The 25,576-nt window shown below is 33.2% G+C and overlaps 1 protein-coding gene across 1 annotated transcript; it reads right to left on the bottom strand.

Annotated features, from left to right (window-relative positions):
- Positions 1-3,090: 3,090 nt before the first annotated feature.
- LOC120776921 (acyl-CoA Delta(11) desaturase) lies at positions 3,091-20,978 on the bottom strand. The gene is made up of 5 exons (XM_040107994.1): positions 20,528-20,978; positions 5,726-6,062; positions 5,289-5,625; positions 4,117-4,463; positions 3,091-3,998 (listed from the first exon to the last, which is right to left on the bottom strand). The coding sequence occupies exons 2-5, from the start codon at positions 6,060-6,062 to the stop codon at positions 3,766-3,768; spliced, it is 1,254 nt and encodes a 417-aa protein (XP_039963928.1). The 5' UTR covers positions 20,528-20,978; the 3' UTR covers positions 3,091-3,765.
- Positions 20,979-25,576: the final 4,598 nt, after the last annotated feature.

Raw genomic sequence — 25,576 nt, 5'->3', positions numbered from 1 at the left:
TGAGTGAAAACAATTTTCTAAGGATGCAATTTTTTAAAACGTCTTCGAATCGAAAAATTGCGATTTTTTACAACACTTGCCTGAACGGCAGCAATATTTTCTTTATTTCGAGGGATTCTTTGTCTTTTTGGCAAAATGGCAAAAACGCACGAAAAGTTGCAATCGGAGAACGATCATTTTGATAATTGAATTGAATAATTTTTAAACGTCGTTCTTGCGTATATATTTTAATCATGAAATTGTAAACATTACTGAATATAAAGAAAAAAATACAGATCATGACATATTAACAATGGCCGCAACGACATTTGGAAATCATAACACCCCTATTGGAAAACGCGGTACAACTTTGAACTTTTTCACATACGAGAGTTATTTATGTTATTGACAGTTACTTAAATTATTCATTTCGGCCAAGAAAGTAAATTAAATAGCGAACATTTTCACGCGATTAGTTTCCCCAGCAACAATTTATCGATGAACGTATTTAAATTTTTTGGCGATGAAGCTTCATCAAGAACCAGTGTTTATCGTTGGTATGGTGTATCCAATGAAGGACCACTCCAAGACGAATTTCTGGAAGGTCGACCAGGTCGAAATCAAGTCTTGCTCAGAAAACTATTGATGGTGTGGACAAACTGATTTAGCAAGATCGTTGATTGTTTTTAGATGATTAAAGTTTGTTTTTGTTTTAAAATCCCGAATGATAAAAGGAAGAAAATACGTTTATTGTTTTTTTTTTTCTGTTGTTCTAATTTTACTTATCATTTGTATTCTTCGTCGCTCCATTTCTGTTTTTGACCGAACGACTACAATACTTGACCAATTTGAACTAAATTTAGATTATTCACATAACACCTTCTAGGATAGTTTACACCTACTTTCCTACATTCTATACAAGTATATGCAGATTGGTTCTCTGCAAAGGTATACGCTATCTCTCTATATCTTATCTTAGCCGCCATATATCGAATAAACTAATGACTATTCCTTATTTTGACTTTATAATCCCTATATAATTTAAAAGCTAGGATACTGCAAGTTGAAGCCAATTTATATATCAGAACATTTCTCCCTGTAGATCACGTGTACGAAATGTGGCACTACCTAGGTATAACTATTGAATTTGCCGCTATGTTTGTAATACCGCGAACCTTTGAAGTATATTCATATATCATCAGCGTGACCTTAGCCGATTTAGCCATATCTGTCTGTCTGTTTATCTCTCTGTATATACGTGAACTAGTCTATCAGATCTTAAGATATTGACCTGAAATTTGCACACCTTCTTTTCTCTCCAAGAAGCTATAGCTGCCAATTAAACTGAACGATCGGAACCAAGTATTTGTATGGAAAACCTTTTCTTATGACGAGATATATGCACGAATTGTGGCATGGATTTTTATCTAAAGCAATATTATCCAAAGAAACTGCTCAGATCGGATCACTATAGTATATAGCTCGACCGTAGGTTTTCTATTAGTTAGTAAGGAATATTTTCTATTTGTGAAGGGTATAATAGCTTCTGTGCAACCGAATTTAACGTTCTTTCTTTTTCTCTTCTGCATAACTCATATGTCGCATATATTCTCAAAAAGTGTGGCGAGAATTTTCCGCTTAGTGTAATTCATTTCGTTGCCAATGACCTAGACATCAGTTTACGTCTTTCCTTATCTTGCATATTCGGAGTAAACTGTGTGGAAACTTTAATTCAAAGTAGTTCTCTCAAAAACATATGCTATAAAGTCTTTAAACTACAGTGGTAATGAAATGAGTTAAGCTGTTACTAAAATTCGATCTCTCAACACCTAACAAGTCATACTGATTATCGTGGTCATTTGTTTAAACTTTAAAAACTTTAAAACTTTTTTTCGTTATTTCAATATATTTCACTCTTGTTCTAAATAAACTATATGTATATTTGCAAATGTTTGTGATTTACAAAACGCTAAATCCAAGGTACTCATCATAACCTCCAAACTTTCTGAGACAAAAAGGCTACACAAGCAAAACTGTCTCGTTATGCGATGCCAACTATTTATTTATTGCTTGTTATTATTGCAGATTTTCAAAACACCTTTGATACACGTCAATAAACCACTATCAGACGACAAATTCTATAGCCAGCTCGTTCAGTAAACGAACGCAATCGTTAACTGTATTTGCAGATGTGTGTGTGTGGGAGAGCGCTCATGCTTTGTTGCTAACCTTCAAATTCATGTTTTGCAACAATTATCAATGGTTTGATTTCTGCCAAGCTGCTATCGATTTTTGTTTTCATTAGCCGAAAAAACTTCCGCTTATTAATATTCTACGAAATAAACGCTTCCTTTGTGCTTGAAAGCAACTATATATTTAGTAATGTAGTAGTATATGGAAATGAAACAAAAGTGTTACGCGCATAATTATGCGAAATTCAAGTTCACAAATCGCTCATCCGCAATGCTGCAAAGGCTGAGAGATTGCGCTCAAGCTGAGCTTTAAGGCTGATGTTAAGGCTATAATATTAGCATCTCCTTTGCGCTTTGTTTCTGCGAAAATTCTTTGTGATTTTTGTTAATTTATTATTTTTGGTTCTTTTTTTCAACCATAAGTCCGTTTTGTTATGCAATAAGTTAACAAGTTTATAAATAATTTGAACACTGTGCGGTAATCAGCTGCTGTCTGCTGGCTTAATTAAACATGTGACGCATAAATATTTATATGTTTGTTTATACATATATACTTGATTTATACATACATACATATGTACCATATATACAGTGAAATCTCCCATAAGCGGACACTAGCAGAATCAGCCTTTCTGTTCGTTTAATAGAGTTGTCCGCTGTTCGGTTAATGCAGATGTCCGCTTAAAAGATCTGTCCGCTTAATAGAGGGTCCGTTTAATAGAGCTGTTTACTTAATACAACATCCACTTAATAGAGCTATTCTTTTAATAGAGCTGACCGCTTATTAGAGCGGTTCTCTTAACAGAGCGTCCATTTAATAAAGATGTCCGCTTAATAGAGCGGTCCGCTTAAAAGAGCTTTTACTGTGTGTAGGTGTAAATAAAAATCCCCACATATTTTTCAAAACTGTTTTATTTTATTTACCTTAACATTTTTGGTTATTGTTCATATTGTAATATACAAAATAGATTTAAAGCAAACTAAAACTAGCATTCCATTTCATACAAGTATGTTTGTTGTTTATATAAAACATATTTCGTCAACTGCAAAGTTGAAAATCATAAAAAACATTAGAAATAAAATAAACCTTAAAACACTACACAAGCAATATCCTTAGAACTAGCCTTAACGCTGTAAGTATGTGAACTACCTCCCTTAACGTAATAAGTATGTATGCCGCATAGAACCGCCATTTTGTATTTTTGATTTTATAATTACGCAACCTCATATATAAGTTATCCAACTTCATGCCTTAAGATTGTGCGCAACGGTGCTGAAATGTCCCACAGTATTTCCTTCAGCGCGCGGCTTTACCCTCCCCCTCTCGATAATTGGATAATTTGCAAGTACATTGAGTATGCGCTCTCTATGTTTATGGTTGTACGTGTGTGTGTGTGTATGTTCGTACTTTTGACTGGTGATTTGTTTTACTTTTGTTGCTCTTTTCCTTTTTCTTTCATACTATGAACTTTTTCGTGCTGGCGGTTGCTTGAGAATTGACAGCTTTAAACAGGCACCAAGTACAATTTTACTATGTAAACCGGGAAAAAAATTGCATGAAATTGTGTACGAGCACTGTAGACTGCAAGCGCCTTTATTCCTCCTTCTTGTGCACAGCACCCTTGCGATCCTCATCGCAGATATCCTTATCGTCCCAACCCCAAACGAGCGTCTCCTCGTTGTCATGATCGAGTTTCGACACCAGTTCGCTTATGTTCACATTATTGTTGTTCACATCCTGCACCGAAGGGTGAGTGCCATCGCCAGTACGTTGCACGCGCTTCAAGATCATCTCGTTCGACACCGATTTCAGATCGTAAGCTTGGCCTGAGCAAATAAGTAAAGTACAAATATACATATATGGGAAAAGTTTTCAAAATATATAGGAAAAGTTTTCAAAATATGAGTAACCGAAAACACCGTTATCTAGGTCATTTCAACTCACCAATGCGCGCCATGAAGTCCAAGAAGGCAGTCGTCCAGTTGTATTGGTATGTGCCCAATTCTCCCGCTTTGTAATCCCATGGGAAAACATGGTGATAGTTATGCCAACCTTCGCCGAAAGCGATCACCGACACCATTTTACTATCAACCGAGCTGATGTTCTTTTCGTATGGTCGCATGCCGTAGAAGTGAGCCGCGCTGTTCACCAACCATGTGCCGTGCAGTGAAAGCGCATAACGCAACATAGAGCAGACGAAGAAGCAAACTTGCAGTGACGAGCCCAATACGTAGTATGGGAAGAGTCCAGGAATGACGAAACAGCAAATGGGCATGATGAGGAAGTACAATCTGTGGGTAAAATGAATTAGTAATGATTTCATGATTAAAGTTCGAGAAATTGATTCAGGAAAATATAGGAGTTGGGGGTAGTATTAACCCGACTTTATCTATCATATGTTCGAAAATTCTGATATTAGTTATATAGGGACTAGGTCAAGTTTTCGACCAAATTTATTTATTTTAGGCACAAAGATATACTGTTATGTGTAAAACACGTTCTGTCATTTTCATTCAGATAACTCATATATTGGCCGATAGTTTTGGATGGACTTGGACAGCTTTTGGTCTTAAGGGGGCATACTACGGGAAAGTGAAAGAATCAAGGGAACTTAAAATTGTGCCATATGATAAATAGGCGTGATTATAGTCCGATTTCGCTCATTCTCACACTGTGACATATATGTAAATGCGAGAGAAATACCAAATACCAAATTTGGTCGTGTCCCGAGATATACGATTTTACCTAAAATTGGGCGGTGCCATGCACATCGTCCAATTTTGACTTAAGATCTTATAAAATGTTATGTCTCTGTCGTATTTAATTATTGATTTACCTTCCTTTTAGTAGTTTTTAAAGCACCGTTATATGGAAAGTAGGCTTTATCTTCCGATTTCAACCATTTTTCCAGTATCAGTAAGGGTGCTTAAGGGATTTATGAAGGACGCTGTGATCAATTTTATTGGTGTTTTAGGTACCACAACGAACCTGCGTTCAAAGCTATTCAAGTCTGATCTCTACAAAGTTTCAGGGTTCGACATTTAAACCTAACCTAACCTTACTTCCATTACCCACATGATACTACTTAATCTGCAATTTCATCTTAAACTACTCACTTCTTCTGGAATTTAACGACGGGATCGGCCAAAATGTCACTCATATCAATGGTCTTGCCACGCTCTCTCACATCGGGATGCTTCTTGCACATCAACCAACCCATATGGGCAAAGAAGAAACCACGACCCGAATTATGGGGATCCGCATTAGTATCGGTAAATTTGTGATGAACACGATGATCGCGACACCACTCGTATATGCTGTTCTGAAAGGCGAGCGACTGACACAACATAAGGAAGATGCGCAATGGCAGTTTAGCTTTGTAGGCTCGATGCGACCAGAGACGATGTACACCAGCTGTAATGCCCAAACCACCGAGTACGGCGTATAAGTAGCCTATGAAAGCAAGAAGAAAAGGAGAGAAAAACACAGAGTTTTAAAAAATGTGTAAACAAATAGGGGACTATCTATAAGAACGTATCAATGCTACACTCACCGATAAAGAACTCCAAGTACGCGTTCTCAGCCCAAATCAGATACAAACCATAGAGTGCCATCGAATGCAATATCACGAACAGCATCACATTGAACCACACAATTTCCATTTTATAAGGTTTCTGCGTGACAGCATCCGTTTTACTTTGAGTTTGTGCCGACGTTTTGGCCGACTGCTGTTGCATGGCCGCAGCCGATTCACCCTGATTGGGTACACGATCATTACTACTCTTACAACTGGTCTTGGCTAATGTAGTCTGTTTATTGTTGTTGGCATCATTATTAGTAATGGCCGTTTCGGCGATGAGAAAAGTGCTGCCGATCAGATTTGGAGCCATCTGTAACGCGGATAAAGAGAAATAGAGTGTGAAAAATATGCAAGAGAGTAAAGCAGTCTTTTAAGTAATAAAAATTTATTTTATTTTTTTTTCCTATTTATAAATCATTATTTCATAACCATCTTATATAAGCCTTAAATCATGCATGATTGCATAATACACGCCGCCAGCGTCATTGATAAGCACCAGTGATTGATTGATTTCAATAAAGTCTCAGCAAAATGTGCTTCATTCTCATTGTTCTCCATTCAACATACACCCGCTTACCGCTCACGTGCTCTCAACGCTTTCGTACTCAAATATTTGTATTCTCCATATTCCACAGACAACACTTTATGTCGTTACCAAGCACACGTTTCGCCACAAAGTCGTTACCAATTCATTTTACGTGTCTGCTGTTTCCTTCCACTGACTACCAAATAAGTTCTAAACCAGACAAAAGTAGTTATGGACTACATTAATGAACTTTTCAAAAAAATATCCCTCATCGACAATTCCTGTCAGGTTTCGCCAAAAAAATAAAATTACTAACACAAAGAAAACATTTTGAAAAAAGTCTCGACAAAAGTTTATAGTTAGACAGAGAGTTCAAAGTCGCGAGTACAGGGACGTCAGCTCTAAATATAAGACACAGATAAAGACACGTGTAAAGATTTAGGAATTTCTGGTTGCGATTTCTGTAGCTCATTAATGCAAAATGTGAAACACATTCAATCGTTTATTGCTGGTGCAGCAACTTTTTTTCGATATCTTTGCGAGTTCTCTGTGAGAAATGAAGCAATAATATTTTTGTCACTCTCTCACTATTTGCCAAGCAATAAAACTTTACTAAATCGTATGTCAATCAAGCTGCCACACATTAATATTTTTGTTTCTTCTGTTTGCTTCTTCTACATTTAATTTTACTTGTATTTATGCCTCAAAAGAGGCTTGGCCCCTTAATGTACGGTCATAAAATTTGTCTACAAATGAATAAAATATCTTACGTACGCAGGTAGAAATCAATTTTAAATTCTTTAAAATTAACACCAACATAATATTAACTAGCTGATAGAAATCTAGCAAAATTAATTGTAGAATTCATTAAAGTCAATGTTCTTTTAAAATACTTCATACGAGTGTGTACTCCTAGTACGAAGCTTTAACGGTCTTTCCCAAAACGTGCTTTGTATGAAAACGGCGTTGTTAAACAATTTAAAAATATAATCAAAATGAATTTCCGCTTAGCTAATGTAGGTACATTATGTTCCAGAGTAATTAGTTAAGGTTAAGTTGACCTAGTATAAATAAAGTTCCAATCATTTTAGTGCTAACATACTTATAAAAAGTTTTGTCACAAAGCTCTGCTGAATATATCGTCAAAAGAGAATCGAGTTAGTCAATTTCAGCCAGGAAACTATTAGAATTAAGCAATCTTCGGAAGAGTAAACCGCTTTTAGCCGTCCTTAATAGCAAATTACTACAGGTGGGTTCTCTGATTCATTCTTGGATTAAATTTAATAAATAAATGGCTATTTTTGAGTTGAGAAAGAGATAATTCAAAGAACACAATAGGGCTACTAGTGGATTCTCTGATTCATTCTTGGATCAAATTTTATAAATGAATGACTATTTTCGAATTGAGAAAGAGATAATTCAAAGGACACAATAGGGCAATAGACCTAAGGTTGCGGTGATCCTCGTCTATATATATAAACTCAAAAGTCAATGATGCCAATTACATATTTTTCAAAGAAAGTTGAAGCATTTGATGGTATACTTTCAATATTGTTCACACATATCGACAGTTTTACTCTACACTGAACCACACTCTAGAGAAGTAGTACTTTTAGCCAGTTTTTTACTCAAAAAAATAAAGAAAAATTATGTAAAAAGTACTTAAACTATTATCAAGATTTGAGAAGGGGATAAATATCGTATTGAGAAGCAGATCACTCACATTGTAAGCCCTTTAAAAGTCTTGCTGGTTGAAGAAATCTAAAATGCAACTGTTTTCAGCTATTTTTGGTTGAAATGAATAAATATGAAAATGGATAAATATTGTCAATATCTCTTGTAGCCAAAAGCAATTCTTGAACTACGTAATATTAATAAAAACTTTTGCTTCACAAAAACGGAAGAATATTGTTTTAGAATTCAAACTCTCTCTTATAGTTAATACCTGTAGTTCATCTGAGCTCTTTAGTTCTTTCAGGCAGCCGACCTACTATTGTTCGAAAATAAGTCTATTGAAGTAACTATTTGTGGTGTTGATATACAGAATGGGGCTGACAGATCGAGAAGACTGCAGGAAATGTCTAGAGCAAGGCACCAGTCAAACAATGGAAAACCTCTTGTGCATTGGCAAGAGTACGGCATACGCATTTGTGCTCCTCACGGTATGATACACTGGAGGAGGCATCGATTGTGAGGTCAAAGAGTCTGTTAAAATTCACGTCAAGCGCAGGCATCATAAAGGATGACTACACCTCATGGACCTAGTAACTGAACTCCACCGAGTATTGCAAAGAACCAAAACTGGTCTATGTATGTGTGGCTCATAGGACTACCAGACTAATCTAACCTAACTATTTACTTTCTCGGAGCTAGAGAACAAATGGAAATGGAATTTTATAAAAACCAAAATTGGTTAGAGTTAAGGTTATGTATAAAGTAAAGTGTAGTAAAAGTTAAGATAATGGCAACAAATTTGAAAAGCACAAAAAATCTTGAGATAAATTATGCAATTAATAAGTGGGACCCACCCATTTATAGCTCGAAAGTTAAGCTTTGCTCATTCCTCTCATGCACTCAGTCTTTGGTTGTTAGCTATGAATGATTACATTAAGTAACAGAAACTCATGTATATATTTAACATAAACCAAAAATAAAATTATGTACAAAATAGTCTTAAGTGATTCGGCATAATTTAATTAATTTGAAATGTTTGAGTAATTCTACTGCCAAAAAAATAATTGAAATCAAGTGTTTAAACACTAAAATACAATAAAAACAGTTAATGGAAAATTCCTATTCATTATTTTCTTTTAATTACAAATTGTTTGTTCATTAATACGGCATTGGTGCTGTTAAATCGATTAACGGTGTTTAGCAGTTAATTGCATGGTTCATTGCATGCTATCTCGCTTGTTCAGCATAAACCGCATAACTTCAAATTAGTTATTACTGAAATCTCTAAATGAATTTGGCAACATTTTCCGACAAAGCTTTACTTAAGTTCAAAAAACACTTTGTGGCAATATTCCTGTCAAAAAAGCTTGAAACTAGCAAGTCAATTTGCCATTTATTAAGATTCGATTCGAAGAATTTCGGTATTGCAATATTTGCATATTGCCAAACCGCATTTGGAAGCAATACTCGTAAAATGTGATACACGTAGCACCGGCAGTGGTTCGGATTTATGTAGTGTATATTCAATATATCTTTATATATATATGTACTTATTTATGTGGGTATATATGTACTAGAAGTAATTTAAATACTACTCAGCTACAAGTGCAAAAGTATATGTGTGTGTATATATATTTGTTCGCATGTCAGAATTTTTGATAAACTTTTGGCAGTTAGTCATTTCCGGCCACAATTCTCAACCCAGAATGTACGAGTATGCTACGGCAATAAACATGCTTTGATGGCTCAACATTTTATTGCTTCGAAAAATATTTTTTTGGTTTTTGTTTTTGATTGACCATAAGTGTTTTGTTACAGCATAGTTATTACAAAATAAAATAATTGGTATTTTTCGTATTTTATATGTTGTAACTCTTTTAAATATTCTTACAATTTGTGGTCATTAAATGTGCAATTTTATAGTTAGCAACTAATGAAGTCAAATTTCGTAAGATTTTATACTGAAGTTGACGGAAGTGTCATTAAATTTGTGTAACATTTACGAAATCACACCACTCTCTATCTAATTGAGAGAGTATAGCGGTGCTGTTGTATAGAGTAAGGCAAAGTTTGCTCTCAGTATATTTGCCAATATCACCTGTTTTGCTGAAGTCACAATAGCGCATGTTAATAAAGGTTTTTTAGTCATCAAATTAATTAGTCAATTTCCATTCGGAGATTTTTAGACAAATCTTAACTCATTCTTCAGTTCTTCTCTTTCTCTTAGTCTCATATATTGGGTCGTTCACTTTGATGACAACAGGTGATCTTATTGAATTTTTTCGCAGAAAACTTCACACTTAAGCGCTTTACCGTTATATATTTATATACAGCTGATATTGTAAGGATTGTTTGTAAAAAATGTTCAACGTATTTTGGAATAGTTTTTGTTTGTTGCTCTATCGAAAGTGGAACCTCGAAACACATTTTTGGCACATTTTACAGTTTTACTATTCAAAGGTAAAAATGCAGTTCAAGCAAATTTGAGGGCATAATAGACCATAGTTTTTGGTGCAATCCTCATTTACTTATCTAAGGTCGAATATTTTGTGATGTGTACTGAGAAGATGTTGACCGAATACCAATGCTAAAACTGGTTTGCCAAATTTCGTTTCGGTAATTTCGGTTTTGAGGATGCATCGCGTCCTGGAAGCTCTCTGGAAGCCAATGTAGATAAAATAAAGCCATTGCTCAATGCAAATCGTGGAAAAACAACAGTAAAGATCACATAAAACATGTAGGATTAATTTCGCAGTTTGGCATATGGGCTTCTCATGTTCTTACAGCACAAATTTTGCTTCGTCACATTAACGACTGTGATTTGCTTATCAAAAATCAAAGGAATGATCCATTTCCGAAAATCATTGTTGGTGGCGACGAAAATTGGATTGTTTGCAAGATTATAAAACGCAAGAGCTTCTTAAAAGGCTGAACCAACCCAAACCACTTTGAAAGCCGATAGACACCAAAGAAAGGTTATGATGTCTATTTGATGAGATTTCAAAGGGAACTTTTACTTTGAGTTTTAGAAAAATTTTCGTAAATTTACTTATACTTTTTCAATAAATGACTCAACCAGCCTTACTAGATAAATACTTTATACTTTTCATAAAAAAACAAGAAAAATGGTGTATTTCTTAACAAAATCCGAAAGAAGCTTAACCTCTTGTATTCTAAAAACAATTTTAAAACATAAATATGCAATAAAAGACAAAGTATTGCAAATCTTTAAGCACACTTGTTATGCTGTATATACAATATATACACTATCGAAAAATCGCAACAATCCAACCGAATGCCATTGTCGTCGCATTTGCATAAATTAAAGAGATGCTGGCTCGGAGACGTGCTTTGGCAGTGTGAAACTTAAAAGTTTCAGTTTGCAGTTTGTGCGGTTGGCAGCGACTCGAAGCAACTCGTGGAATTGATGGACTTGACATTGAATGCGGTAATTGATATTTTGTGCACCTGTCTCCGCCCAGCCTTGCCTTTGCTGAGTAGCAAGGCTTTATTTGGCTAGCTCTATGGCAGGTCATAGTCGCTTGTAGCTGTGGCAGCAATCAGGTTGTTGGCAATGTGCAACAATGCCGCAGTATTTAAACGAAAATACATGTATACAGGGTGAGATGGCAAGTATAAATTATATAAACGGGAAATTTCAGAACTCGAATTTTTTCACAGAGTTTTTTTTCTATTTATGATCAATTGGTTGAAACATATTTTTTAATATTATTGAAATCTGGTAAATTTATTGATAAAAATTTGAAAAAGAAAACAAAATTTCAACTAAATAAAATTAAAACATTAAAAAGATAAAAAAAAATATAAATTTATTTTTTTATAAAATTGTAATTTTAATAAAATAATTTTAAATTAAAAACTAAAAATTATTTTTTTTGTAATAAAATAACAATTTTAATATAATCAATTATATTTTTTTTTTAATATTATTTAAATCTGGTAAATTTATTTATTAAAATTAGAAAAATAAAAACATTTTGAATTAAAGAAAAAAATTTAAAATTTATTTTAAAAATAAAAAATTATTAATAATTTTAAAATTAAAAATATTTTTATTTTTTATTAATTAGATAATAATTTTAATAAAATATTTTTTATGTTTATAAAATATAAATATTTTAAATTTATTGAAGACTTGTTATTTATTGAACATTGAAACAAAGTTAAAAAAAAATTTGGAATGAAAAACAAAACTTATAACTGATATAATTTTTTTCTGAAAAAAAATGTAATTAAGGTTTTTTGATAAAACATATTTATTTTTTAATGTTTTGAATTTAATGAAAAGAAACAATTGAAAAATTTGTGAATAAAAGAAAAAAATTTCAAAACTCCGAAAAAATTATTTTTTTTTGTTGGCAAAATATATTTTTTTAATAAAAGTTGGAAGACCTTAGAAAGTTTTATTAACTAAATATTCAATTTATAAAAAAATATTAAATATTTTGAAATTTAAAAACAGGTTTCAAAAACATAGTTTCGAAATTAAAAAAAAAAATTAAATTTAATATCTCTTTTTTGTTGATAAAAATATAATTTCAAATATTTCCATTTCTGAATAACAAAATTTTTTTTCGAAACTTAAGTGTTTTTTCTTTTCAACTTGAGGTTGTCGTATATTTAAAATTTGTAAATGTTTTGAATTAACAGCGATAGTCACCATAAACCCCAATATAAATATAATGTGAAAAAAAATAAAAACTCCTAAAGAAAAACCCTTTATGCTGGTGCTTATATTTAATAATTGTCTTAATCAGGCATTTATGTGTATTTACGGACAACAAAAAATATGTTGGCACTATTTTCTAGGCCAAGTTTACTCGCATAGAATATTTGTATTGAGAATATTTTCGACGAAGCTCAAAACACGAGCTCACATATACATACATACATATGTACATACATATAGCTTTGTGTGTCAATTGAAAACCAGTAAAACTGTTGTTAATTTCATTTAAAAAAATACGCAATAACCCCTCCGACGACCTGTGGTCCCTAAAGCCAGCGAATGCAGCGCAGGTTAATCCACTCTATGCAGCAAAGAAACATGCTTTCTGCTAAAGCCTGATTCTTGTTTCACCTGCCGAGCTTCTCTATGGGTTTTTGCGTCGGTTTTTTTATTTAAGTTTGCAATATTGTTTTGTTAAAGCGAAGCCATTTGAAACTAATTCGACGCGGTACTAAATGTTGCATAACCACTTTAATTTTAGCAGCGTAGCGCAACTGGTTGGCCGCTTTTGGATAACATATTTATGAACACATGTATTGCGATATCTACATACATGCATATGTATATATAGACATATGTATTTAGTAATAAGAATTATAAAAGCAGCCATAAAACTCTTTACAGTTTCCACTTTAAATTTCCCTTTCAATTTTCGATTGGCTCAGCTTCTCAACAACAACAACAAACTTTGAGAATCCGTAGATATGTGCATACTTGTATAGGAACAGTAGTTTCGGTTTACGGATTCTTTAAGTTCAACTTTTTGTAACTGAAACCATAATATTTTGCAATTTTCCAATCGTCATGTGCAGAAAATTGTAAATTGAAAGGGAAATTCAAAGTGGAAACAGAATGCAATAGCCCAGCCACAGCTAACTGTAAATAATTTTTATGGCTGCTTTTGCAAATCTAATTACTATTTTTTAATTAAAATGTGAACCATTGAAACCGTTCAGCGATTTTTGAAATTTTTTTTTTTGACACCAGAAATAAGACACCAACAGCTAATTGAAGGCGGCGCTTCTGATCTGGACTATGCTTTCAAGTAAGTGGACTGAAGCGGTATTATTTCATACAATGGAACATTTTCATATTATACGTCACTCAAAAACTCCACTCAATAATTGGGAAACAATTTTAGAGTTATCAGAGATTGAGGAAATATACTAGAAGTAACCAAAAATTGATTATTTGAGTCGTTTTCCTAGCAATAAGGACTCAAGGCGTTACGGTGGGTTTGACAGCCGAAAAAATTATATTTTCGCTTACTTTTTTTTATATGATAAATGACTGTATTCTTTAAAATTTTTGAGCGTATCAAAGAGCAACATTTGAATAAAATTTTGTGAATTTTTCATACATTTTCTGGAGACGCCGCCCAAAAACGTGGTCTCGCGGTCGTCGGCAAAACAGGCGAAGCATTCATTTAAAATCATAAAATCCAAAAGCATCAGTTAGTAGATGAGTTTAGGTCGTAATTAATCTAAGGCTTTAGAAAAAAATGAAGTTGGAAACAAAGCAATATAGTTTTATGTCGAACTTTTACTACAAATTGCCTTACAAATTTATGTATAATGAAAAAAAGTTCTTCAATCAATCAAGAGGTCATTCTTTTTCGAAGAACTGCGAACAATTTCAATAACATTGCTTAACTACTTTCTGAGAAATCGTGATCACCGACTTTGAAAACGATGTTTCGAGAAAAGCACGATCAAAGATTGAAGTAGCTCATCGGTCTTGCCTGACTGACCGCTCTCCCAAGAAATCTATCTCCTACACTTTTATTGCGATTGTCTTGAAACTTTGGCAAAATATTCCAGACATATAATAATATTAAAAAAAAAAATTTTTTTTGAAATTTCAAAACTAACATAACCTCTTTAAAATATTTTATATTTGTCGTTATACGTCGAATACTAAAATTCATGGCATAAGCTTTATATATTGAAGAAGAAGAAAAAAATCAAACTGAGGTAAATTTTGAGGAAATTTTATGTTCTACAAAAATATAAGTTAAGTTAAATTAAAAGATCGGTCCTAATAAGGATCTCAATTAGACATCTTAGTACGGCGGTCTGTTGTAGTAGCTGCAAACTATTAACTACCGTATCATAAGATCCTTACAAATCGACAAAGCGCTTTGAGCCTGTCATAAATTTGTTGATTCTGATTCGCCGATAGAAAATTACCGAGATTTTTTAGCCTCAGTCTTGCAAAGGCTGGACCATGGAGAATAAAGAGCATGCATGTTTTCACCTCACACTTCTTCATGCAACTTTAACAACAACATTAGACTATACTGGACACTAGAAATCATTGTGTGCAAGAGGAATTTTGTTGAGGGCAAGTACTTCAGTAGATCCTTTACGTTCTCCTCTAGAACAGAAGAATCTCGCAATCGAACAGAAGCTGTTCGTAGTACAACGCACATGAGGTCTATTGGTCCATTGCTAGAACACAAGACAGCAATGGACATCCAACTCGGTCCCATACTGATGTGAACGGGGCAAGGGTGCCCCCTCAGACTAGCTCATCGACTTTGCTGTTCCCATCAATTCCGCTGTGATCTCAAGAAAATGCCATGTAAAAATGCTTATCATGAACGATTCACTTTTTCCTTTGTGGTGTTTATTTTAAATTTTTTATATAGAAAACTTTGAAAAGTGTGTGTGAGATCTTTCAAAATCAAGCTAAACAATTTTTTGCAGGAAATTGTTTTCTCTTAATATTGGTTCATTTTAAGCAAGCATCAATCGAATGATTAGTTTTTGGCTCACACTATTATATGTACATTCGAATGTTCCTGTCCTGTCCAATGCCCATATATTTTATATACGATATATGTACATACATGCATATATTCCTCTGCAGTTTTTTATATACATGTGTATATATATGCTAAGCTAAGAATTAGCCAAGTTCTTTACACATATGTATTTTGAAATATTTGAGTATTCAGCGCACGCACTTTCAAATTCCATCAATTTGTACGACTACAATAATTGTAGAATAATAGACACTTCTCAACGCGCATAAAGACACATACATACATACATACGTATGTGTAGATAAACATTCTTTTAAATTGGCAAGCGTCATAAGAATCAATCTCAACGCCAACCACAAACGCCCGCACACCTACCAACCAGCCAACCACCCCAACTAAGCGACATCACACTGTGCATACACACACATATGTATGTATGTATTGTACAAACAAGCAAGCACTGCTCATCAACGTGTATTTTTGTAACGTCTCTTCATGTTACTAATATGCTGCGAACGTCAATGCGCCGCCGCCGCCGTCACTCCAATGCGTTACATGCGTGCGCATGTGTGTGTTTGTGGGCACAGCAACCGCCGACAAGGCGCTGAAGAGTCGCACGCATTTGCGCATGCGCATGCAGCACATATTAATTGTGTGAAGTTCGCTGTTAGCCACGCAGCTTTTGAGCGCGAATATACATACATATGCTTACATGTGTGTGTGTGTGTATAAGTTTGCACGGGTTCCGCTTATAGCTCGTATGCACACATATCCACATGTGAATGGTACATCTATTGGCATGTGTGTCTATATGCTGCTTCTGCGGTTCATCCCCAAACGCTGCAAAACGCGAACAAAATATAAAAATATCAATATGCAAAGTGGCAAATCTATTGACAGGTATATTGTGAATAATCAATTTGATCGATTCATTCAGTTGACGTGCGTATGTTTTTTCGCGGTATTTTATTCTGCCGCCCCCCTCCGCAATTCGACCATTATTTATGTAATTATTATTCCGCTTATGGTCTGCAAAACTTGGAATAATTTATAATTCTTCTGCTTTGCTGAATTATACGTGATCTCAATTCCAACAACAACAACAAAAAGGAATATAAAAACAAAAATAGCCACAATGTGGCTCCTACGTGCCATAAGTATGTGTGTATGGAGCCAATGCTCGAGGTACATAGCTCAATAGCCGCCGACTACCGTGTCTAGCCTAGAGGCAACAAGCCACTCAACTGAGCGTGTTCACCATCCATGCGCGCACCGCCGCTTCCTCACTACGTAGTTGTGCTCAACTAGGAAGTGAAATTGTTTTTTGGAGGGTTCTCTTGTTGATTATTATTTCTATGAGTGTTTTTCCGAAAATAACTCTTTGTCTGCTATCGATATACTACTTCAAACAGGTTTTGAACGAAATCAATAGTTCGGTGGCTGGCAATATTGATTGACATATGCTTGATAATTGAAACAAATTTAAATATCATGCTAATCTCATGCAGCCCTTTTTATAAAAGAAAGACAGCAACTATTGGTAATTTACATACTTGAAGAAAATTTAATTATAATAATTTAAAATAAAAGTTGTGATTTTTGGTGAAACTTACAAATTGTGCTCTATTTTGATGCCAGCGTATATTTCTAGGAGAAATAGAGCAGAAACGATTACGCAAAAAACATTTTTGAATTTCACGGTTATTAAAATCAATGTTATGACACTAACTCAATAGGCCGTTATGGTAATTGGCTAAATGTTAGCTCTTTTATATTCATTAGTTTTTTGCGAATTCTACTGACCCACTTAGGTACATATGTATAATATATTTATGGCGATAAGTATGTATAGTATAATTATAGCGATATAAAATTATAGTAGAGGCCTGTAAACTACCGTAAGTTCCTATAAATACCGTAAGGTGATGATTTTGCGAAAACGAGTTATAAATTGAAGAGAAACGTAAATTCGCTAAATAGGCCGTTTCTTTTTTTAGAACTCAATTGTACGGAAATACGGAAGTATCTTTTTGATGTGAACCCTAACGCTGTAAACTTCATAAAAAGTCTCTTATATTTCGATACAAAACTCTGCCATACCTCTATAAACTCGCATTAAGGATTTTGTGTTTATTAACACTAAAAGATGTGGTGTTTAAGATGATTCTGTAAACATTGAAAAGTGTAGTATTAAAGGTGAGTTAACACATACATGCTGTTTTTGGGTTGATTTTATGACAACAATAAACTCGAGTTAAATATTTTGTAAACTCTAAAAAATGTGGCGTTTAAGAGTGTTTAACCGTATACTCCTGTTTTTATGTAACTTTATAAACTCGAGTTACTTTTTTGGATTATTAAACACTAAAAAATGTAGTGTTAAAGATGAGTTAACATATACAACCGTTTTTATGTAGATTTTATAACAAACACCAAATTCAACACTAAGCCCGAGTTAAATATTTGGTGTTTATAAAAACTAAAAAATTGTGTGTTTAGCTGAGTTAACCATATATTCCTGTATTTAGGTAGATTTTATGATAAATACCAAGTCATTAAAAAACTCGAGTTAAAGATGTTGCAAACTCTAAAATATGTAGTGTTTAAAATAAGTTAATATATACTCCTGTTTTTTGTAAATATTTTGATAAAAACCAAAGTCATCAACAAACTCGAGTTTTTAATTCTCTGTGGGTCTGGATTTAAATATACCAAAGAAGTTCGTTCTGTTATAATTGCCCTTATGAACTAACACCTAACATGGCTACGGAAATCTTAAAAAGTGTGAAAGCTCCGAATAAAAGCGCAAACACTTATTTTTAGTATAAAATTTGTAATTTTAGATTAAAAAATAAGTTACGATAATAATTTTACTAAGCAAATTCGTAATCAGAACTTTGTTATTTTGTTTCAGTTGTAATTTAAATTAATTAAGTTTTAATAAAATTAAAACAAAAGTGTATTGTTTTATTCCACTTTCATCTCAAACCGCATAATTGTAAATATTGATATTGATTCTTGTTTTCTCTCAAAATAGATTATTGCATAACTAATTAAACTAATTATAGAGCAGAAGAGGAACAATTAAGCGCATGTGTCACGGAAACTGGTCTGAGCTTTGATTAGATGCATAACTTTGGACTGCAACGAACTCATACGAAATTCATAATATTGAAATTTTTTATTTTTTGTTTTTTGAAAATTTTATTTTATGTTAATTATTATATTTTTATGTATTGGCAAATAACCTATAAAACTAAAATTAAGGAAATGTATGTTTTAGTAAAAACTTTAATAAGAGGATTATTTGAGTAGTCAAAAAAAACACAATTCAATTTAGTTAACCATTTGTGAAAAATGTTTTTGAAATATTTTGGATTTTTTTTCAAATTTTGAAATTTTTTGAACATTTTTTTAAAACTTTTTTCCAAATTTTATAACAAGAAATTAATATTCAACCATTTGTGAAAAACGTTTAAAAATGTTTCTGAAATATTTTGGAATATTTTGAAATTTTTTAAACATTTTTTTTTAATTTTTTAGCAAGAAATTAATATTCAACCTTTTGTGAAAAATGTTTGAAAATGTTTTTGAAATATTTTGGAATTTTTTTTGAATATTTTTGAACATTTTTTTTTTAATTTTTTCAAAATATTTAAAATTTTTTTGTCTTACATACATATAATGAATATGATAAAATCTAAAAATTTACGAATTATTTCTTTAAACATTAGTAAAAAATTTTTATGTTAACTTTAAAATACTATTGTTCAAGCCAAAGCGTTTGGTACAATGTTAGGTTTTAATACTTTTTGGACATTTTTTCCATTAATTGACTTATCCATTTGTTATCAAACAAAAATTTCAAAAATGTAGGAAAAAAATTTTCAACCATACATATTTATACCCATTTTTCAATTTCACAAATTTAGCCCTAAGCAACTGGGCATAATCGAATTTTATGTGGTATGCATAAAAATCTACAAGACACTTGTTTAAAAAAACTTTTTACTAGTGATCTTTGGTTTTATCTGCGCTTCTATAGTTCAAAATACAATAGCATTACTCCACTGAGTAAAATCCCGTTAGGGTCTAAAGAAAATTTATTTTGAACTTTTTTTATTATTGAGATTTTTTTTTATTAAAAATAATAAAATAATGTGAAATAATATTAGTTTAACGGTTGCAAGTACCTTAAAGGTAGAAAATTTGTTTTTATTATTTAGTGCAACAAGTTATAATAAAAAGCCATTTTCCAATTTTAATGGTTAGGAAAATTAGCTTTGGTTGGAAAGGTATTTTTGGTTTTCCAAGCAAAAGTATTTTTGAAATTAAATTTAATGAAATAAAATGTTGGAAACAAATTTTTGGCTCACAAAACAACAGCATTTAAAAAAATTATATTAAATTAATAAATTAAATTTAAATTATAAATTATTATTTATTATTAGTCATCAATTTATATCAAGGCTTTGACTAAACGATTACATTTTGACGCACCTTATGTCCGATAAGAATAGTTCTTTTAACGAAACATAATCCTCAACCGAAAAAGATAGACTCGAAACTAACAGTAAATAACTGTCAGAGCGAAAAAACTCGTATAAACGATTAAGCTGCTCGAATGAACCTCAAAACTTGGTGCCTATTCCATTCCAGACTCACCCATGTGCATAAAATATAATTTTAATAACATATTATTTGTTGTTGTTTTCACTATACAAAAATTTTTCATATTTAAGACAAAAAAATCTACATATATTTGCAGCAAACCAATTCGATTTGCGCTATTAAATGCATGGTTAAAAAATATATATGTTTAAAGTCCTGAAACTTTATATAATTTACAACACATTTTCGAAATTGCTTTCAATTATTTTAATTGAAAATTTTTATTTTTTTGGCACATAAAAACATTTTTTTTTACATTTGCACAGTTCGTTAGGGGAAGCTTAAAGCTTTGCAATAAAAACTAATTTTTCGGAAATTAAATCCGTATTTTTCAAAAGAATGTAAATTGTGGAAATTTTTAAAATTTCTTTGCTTTCGTTGGCTCACCTTTATTTCTTATGCTCCTTTAAGTTTTTTGATGAAAAATAATATTTGTTTTATTTGCTCGATGTCCTTTTGTTTTATAAAATTCTCATTTAGGAATTCCACAAAAAGTATACAACTCAATCTACAGTTCAACCCACACAAAGTTCTCAATAATTTTTTAATAATAATTTTTTTTTTACAAATTTTCAAATGACTTTGTTTTAAACAATCAGTTTAATGTTGCATTTTTTGCTTTCTTCTTCTATTTCGTTAAACACACCGCACGTGTTTTTGTTGTTGTTCTTAAGCCTCGCTGTACGCGCAAGGATAACACGATCGAACGCGACGTTCACGTCACTTAACAAAAACTCTACTAAAATTCCGCTTAGAATATGCTCGGGCACACTATCGATCGTCGTGGTCGTTGTCGTTACCGCCGATGATCAGTGCGTTCGTTGTTGACTGTATGAAGTCAGTAGACAAACAGTTTGCCTAGAAATAATTACACCGAATTTTAAAGACAATTCAAATGTGCTGTCTTTTAATGTTTCGCATGCCTCAGCCAAACGCCAATGTATTGGTATTCTCTTACTCGTACTCGTCATATGCGCTCGGCTGTGTGTGAGTGTAGAATTTGTACTTCTTCTTGTCGCTAAGCTTGCTTATGTGTATTGTTAGTTTGGAACGCTCTGCCATTGTTGCTCGTCAAACGCTTATGTTTGCAGGTATGTGTGTGTGTGTCGAATGCTAATCACCATTGCAGCCGCGTATATGACGAGAAGCGTTCGCTTGTTGATATGCTTGTATGTCAACGCCGCCTTTAGCATTTCGTCAGCTGCTCGCAGTGGTGTTGGTGGCGCTGCTATTGCTGCTTAATCGGTCGGCAGTCGATCGCTGAGGTTAGGAGGTTAGCCGCCTCGTTATGTCAGCTTGCATTTTTTGCTATTATTAGTACTATAATTGCAGTGACTTTATTGGTTCACTGATTATCGCGTTGAGTATGGTCAAGTTGATCACGTTCAGTGAAGAGCCGAAAAATACCTTGTGAACATTTTCTATTCCCCTTTCTTTTGTTATGCTTACTTTCAGCATAAAACGAGTTTTTTTTTATGACAAAAGTGTGCTTAACTTGTGTAATCAATAGCTTTATCCGCAATTAACTTCATTGTTTGGAAAATTATGTTAGGCGGAACGTCTAAGGAATTCATAGATGCGTATTAATACAAATATAGACTACTTAGCTGAACTCATCGGAGGGAACCTTCCTAACAGATTTTCTAAAAAGATGCAAGCTTCCTAATTGCTATTTTAGCACCGTTAGCATGCAGGGTTCGATTATTGTGAGATTAGATGGCTGATCTAGAGAGATCACACGTGGACGGCTATATCTAGTCCTTTGTGAAGCCATAGAAAAGAATAAATCCTGTGTTCGAACTTATAAATTAGGAAAACGTTTAGTAGCTAATACAAATTTACAAAGGTATTTAATTTCCATTCCCGCCAGTTCGATGAGATGTCTGTTGGTATGCGCTCACAAGTGTTTAAATCTTTACCTCTCAAACGAGAAACAGTCAAGAAGGAAGTTTTGAGTTGTTTCCACCTCATCTTCTTCCATTCAGCTTCTGCATTGGCATCTGGTAAGATCCCCAGCCTTACAGAAAGAACACCAATATGGCAGTGCCTTGTTAAAAGCTCCACAACTAGGGAAAGGCTACCCTTACTGCGGTCATAGAGATTACTAGATTTCTTTCGATCGAACTTGGACCAAAAGGCTTTTTCGACAGCGCATGTACCGTTGTTAGCCCAGCGCTGGCCAAGCTCCCGCGAAGCCCAGCTATCTAGTAGCAGAACTCAAGAGGACTCACTCCCATTCCACTGATAGCTGTTTTAGGTGCCTTTCCTTGCTAGCTCATCAGTTTTAAAATTTCTTGCGATTCCGCTGTGGCCTGGCACCCATACCAGCCTTACCACAAAGAGATTCAATGCTATTAATAACGTGGTTAGGCACTCCTTGACCAACTCGGAACGCACCGTTAATGAGTTCAAAGGCTATTATCGCCGCCCTGCTATCTGAGTGTATGGTCACTTCTCTGAAGCTGGCTGCACTCCGGAGCAATAAATCTACTGCACCCTAAATGTCGGTCGGGAGGTTGCACATAGGTAATTTCAATGAAGTGCTAAGTGATGCTGTCATAGTCCATTACGAATATGCGATGGCGACTCATTTCTAGTCATATAACTCAACTCTACGACTGATTTAAAATTAGTGCAATATGCTTTCAGCCCTAGCTTACTAAAAACTTACTGTTAAAAATCTATCGAAAATATATGTCAGTTTTTAGTTTCGTCCGATCTCGTTTGGGTTAAATATGGGGCGAGGATGAGAAGCTGACTATTACTAATATCCTCTACATTTTAAGTATACTGAAGGTATTTTGCATCGGAATACTATGATAAGTACCCATCACTTTCTTCAGATCAGCAACCTCTCGTGCTTATCCACTCAAGACAGTTATTCTTTTGGAGTTCTTATCAAATTTGTTGACTGAGCAATGTGTTACGACAGCTGCCAAATCAGGGAAGAATCTGAAAATTTTATACGAGTGTGGATCATCAATTTTCTTCACAAAAATGTAACTCTTTTTTTTAGTTTTTAGTATAATTTTTGCCAGAAAGTTCAGTATATAGAAGTGATGGAAACGAATTGATGAGGGTGCCATTGTGAGGAATATGTTTCCTATCTACTATATCAATATACAAGTACATCAACGGACTTTTTCGATTTTAAACATAATTTTGAATGCTTTTCAATATGAAAAAGAATTATTATCTTTTTGCTAATGGTTCTTATAATATATATGTATAAAGTAATGTAATAATAAAATGAAATATAATATGTATGTATATTTTATGCTAAAATAGTGACATCATAGCTTTAAAGATCCTATAAAACTGTAACCGGTTTGTTAGGAAATGGTTGAAATATATAGTATATTTGTATGTATTCTTCTCATTGTCGCTAGACAGAAACTGTCAAATTTTGCTGCGGAAATTTTTGTCAATTAATTTGGCACTCTTTATAAAATATAATTTAAGCCATTGATATTATTTGAATATTTTTTTTTAAATATTAGTAGCGTAGTAGTTTGAATATTGCGGGGATTTTTTTGAATATTTATACCATATATTAAACATCGGAGACCCTATAAAATATTTTCATTTGTTTTAGATATCACCTAGTCAGCTGAGTCGATTTAGCCATGTCCGTCTCTCTATTTGGCTATCTGTATATAAGCGAGTTAGTCCCTCACTTTTTGAGATATCGATCCGAAATTTTGCAAACGTTCATTTGTCCTGAAGAAGCGGCTTTTGTCGGAGCCGCTGATATCGAACCGCCATAGCATGCCATACAAACTGAATGATCGGAATAAAATGCTTGTATGAGAAACTTTTTAATTTGACAAGATAACTTCACGAATATCGGCATGGAGTATTGTTTAGAAGCAACGGTGCAATTTTGGGAAAATTGTTCAGATCGGACTACTATAGCATATAGCTGCCATACAAATTGAATGATGAAAATCAGAATAAGATCTTTTTATACCCTGTTATGATATAAGAAATACAACCGTCAAGAGTATTATTACTTCGGTGTGTTCGAGGTTACCGTCTTTTCTTGCTTTTTTTTGTATTTGACAAGTAACTATTTGGGTTGATCTGAATAAGGTTAAGTTTGCTCCCTTTCAGAAGACTGTTTTAAATGACGATGAGGTGTTAGTCGGGCCTAGGAAAACAATTATTTGGAGCTCTTATCTCTTTATATCGTACATACATTACATATTACAAAAATCTATATACTTGAATATTACAAAAAATGTCATTCACAACGAAAATAAATCAGCATCTGCCATCTATAGAAGGATTTTGTTTCGGTTAGTATTATCAAACTCTTATAACTATATGTATGTTAAATGTACTTAGGTGAATACTTATATTCAATTTCACGTAAATATATACATACATACACCCATAATATATAGTATGTACGCTTATGTGTATATTTGTTAATATAAAGTTTAAATATCCAAAGTTAAGTAACAAATATTGATAATTCTTTAATTGTGGCTTTAGGTTAACTGGTCAAACTTAATCGTCTGCTAATATTTGGCATAAAAAATCAAGCCAAGTTCTCAGCCATAACTTTAATTAATTTGCATTTAAGATACAATAAAGTCGGTTGTTATATCTTTTATTTATTTTTTAACAGATTTACTTTGCTTGAACCGAGAGTTTGAAAAGTAAAAGAGGCAAAAAATATGTACATACAAATTAGAAGAAGTAGAAATAGAAAAGATTAAGGCAAGAAGGTGAAAAATTAAGTGCAGAGATGCGTGCTGTGAAACCATCGCGTGTGTTTATGTGTGTGTGTGTGTGCGAGTGTCGCTGAGTGTGCAAAAGAATGTCAGGGATAAAAGCCAAAGCGCCGAGCATCAGCAAAGCAAATACTATGAGTGTGCATATGTTTGTGTGGTTGCGCACTTATGTTGTGTTTGCACTGCGAAAAAGCAGCAATGGCTTGGCGCTGGGAATAGCCAATATGTATGTTGGTAAATATTTTCGAAGTGTTACAGTTCTAAAAGTGAGCACTTAATTGCTTTCGCGGCTCATTTAATTGCGGCGTCAAACAGGCTATTTGTATATTTGCAGTGTACATATGTATGTATATACTTAACATATGTATGTATGTATGTATAAATGTACATATACATACATATATATGTGTATATTTAACAATGAGTGCTGTGCTTTTTATGCATACAGATTTATCTACACAAAGCTGTTGCAATTGATAAACCGCCACAAAAGCATAAGTTGCCATATACTACAGCAAACAAACATACATACCACACACACTTATAAACAGATATATAACACAAACACCTGTATGTAGAATGTCAATATCGCCGAAGTGTGGTTTCCATGGATCAAGTGCTTGTCGTTAAGCTGTTGTACTTGCCTAGTGAGACACCTAACTATGGTCAATTGTTTAATAGCTTTAGAGTTTTTTGT

Source organism: Bactrocera tryoni, chromosome 1 (assembly GCF_016617805.1).
Source record: "Bactrocera tryoni isolate S06 chromosome 1, CSIRO_BtryS06_freeze2, whole genome shotgun sequence".
Taxonomy (NCBI): Eukaryota; Metazoa; Arthropoda; class Insecta; order Diptera; family Tephritidae; genus Bactrocera; species Bactrocera tryoni.
This window is presented reverse-complemented; position numbering and strand designations above follow the sequence as displayed.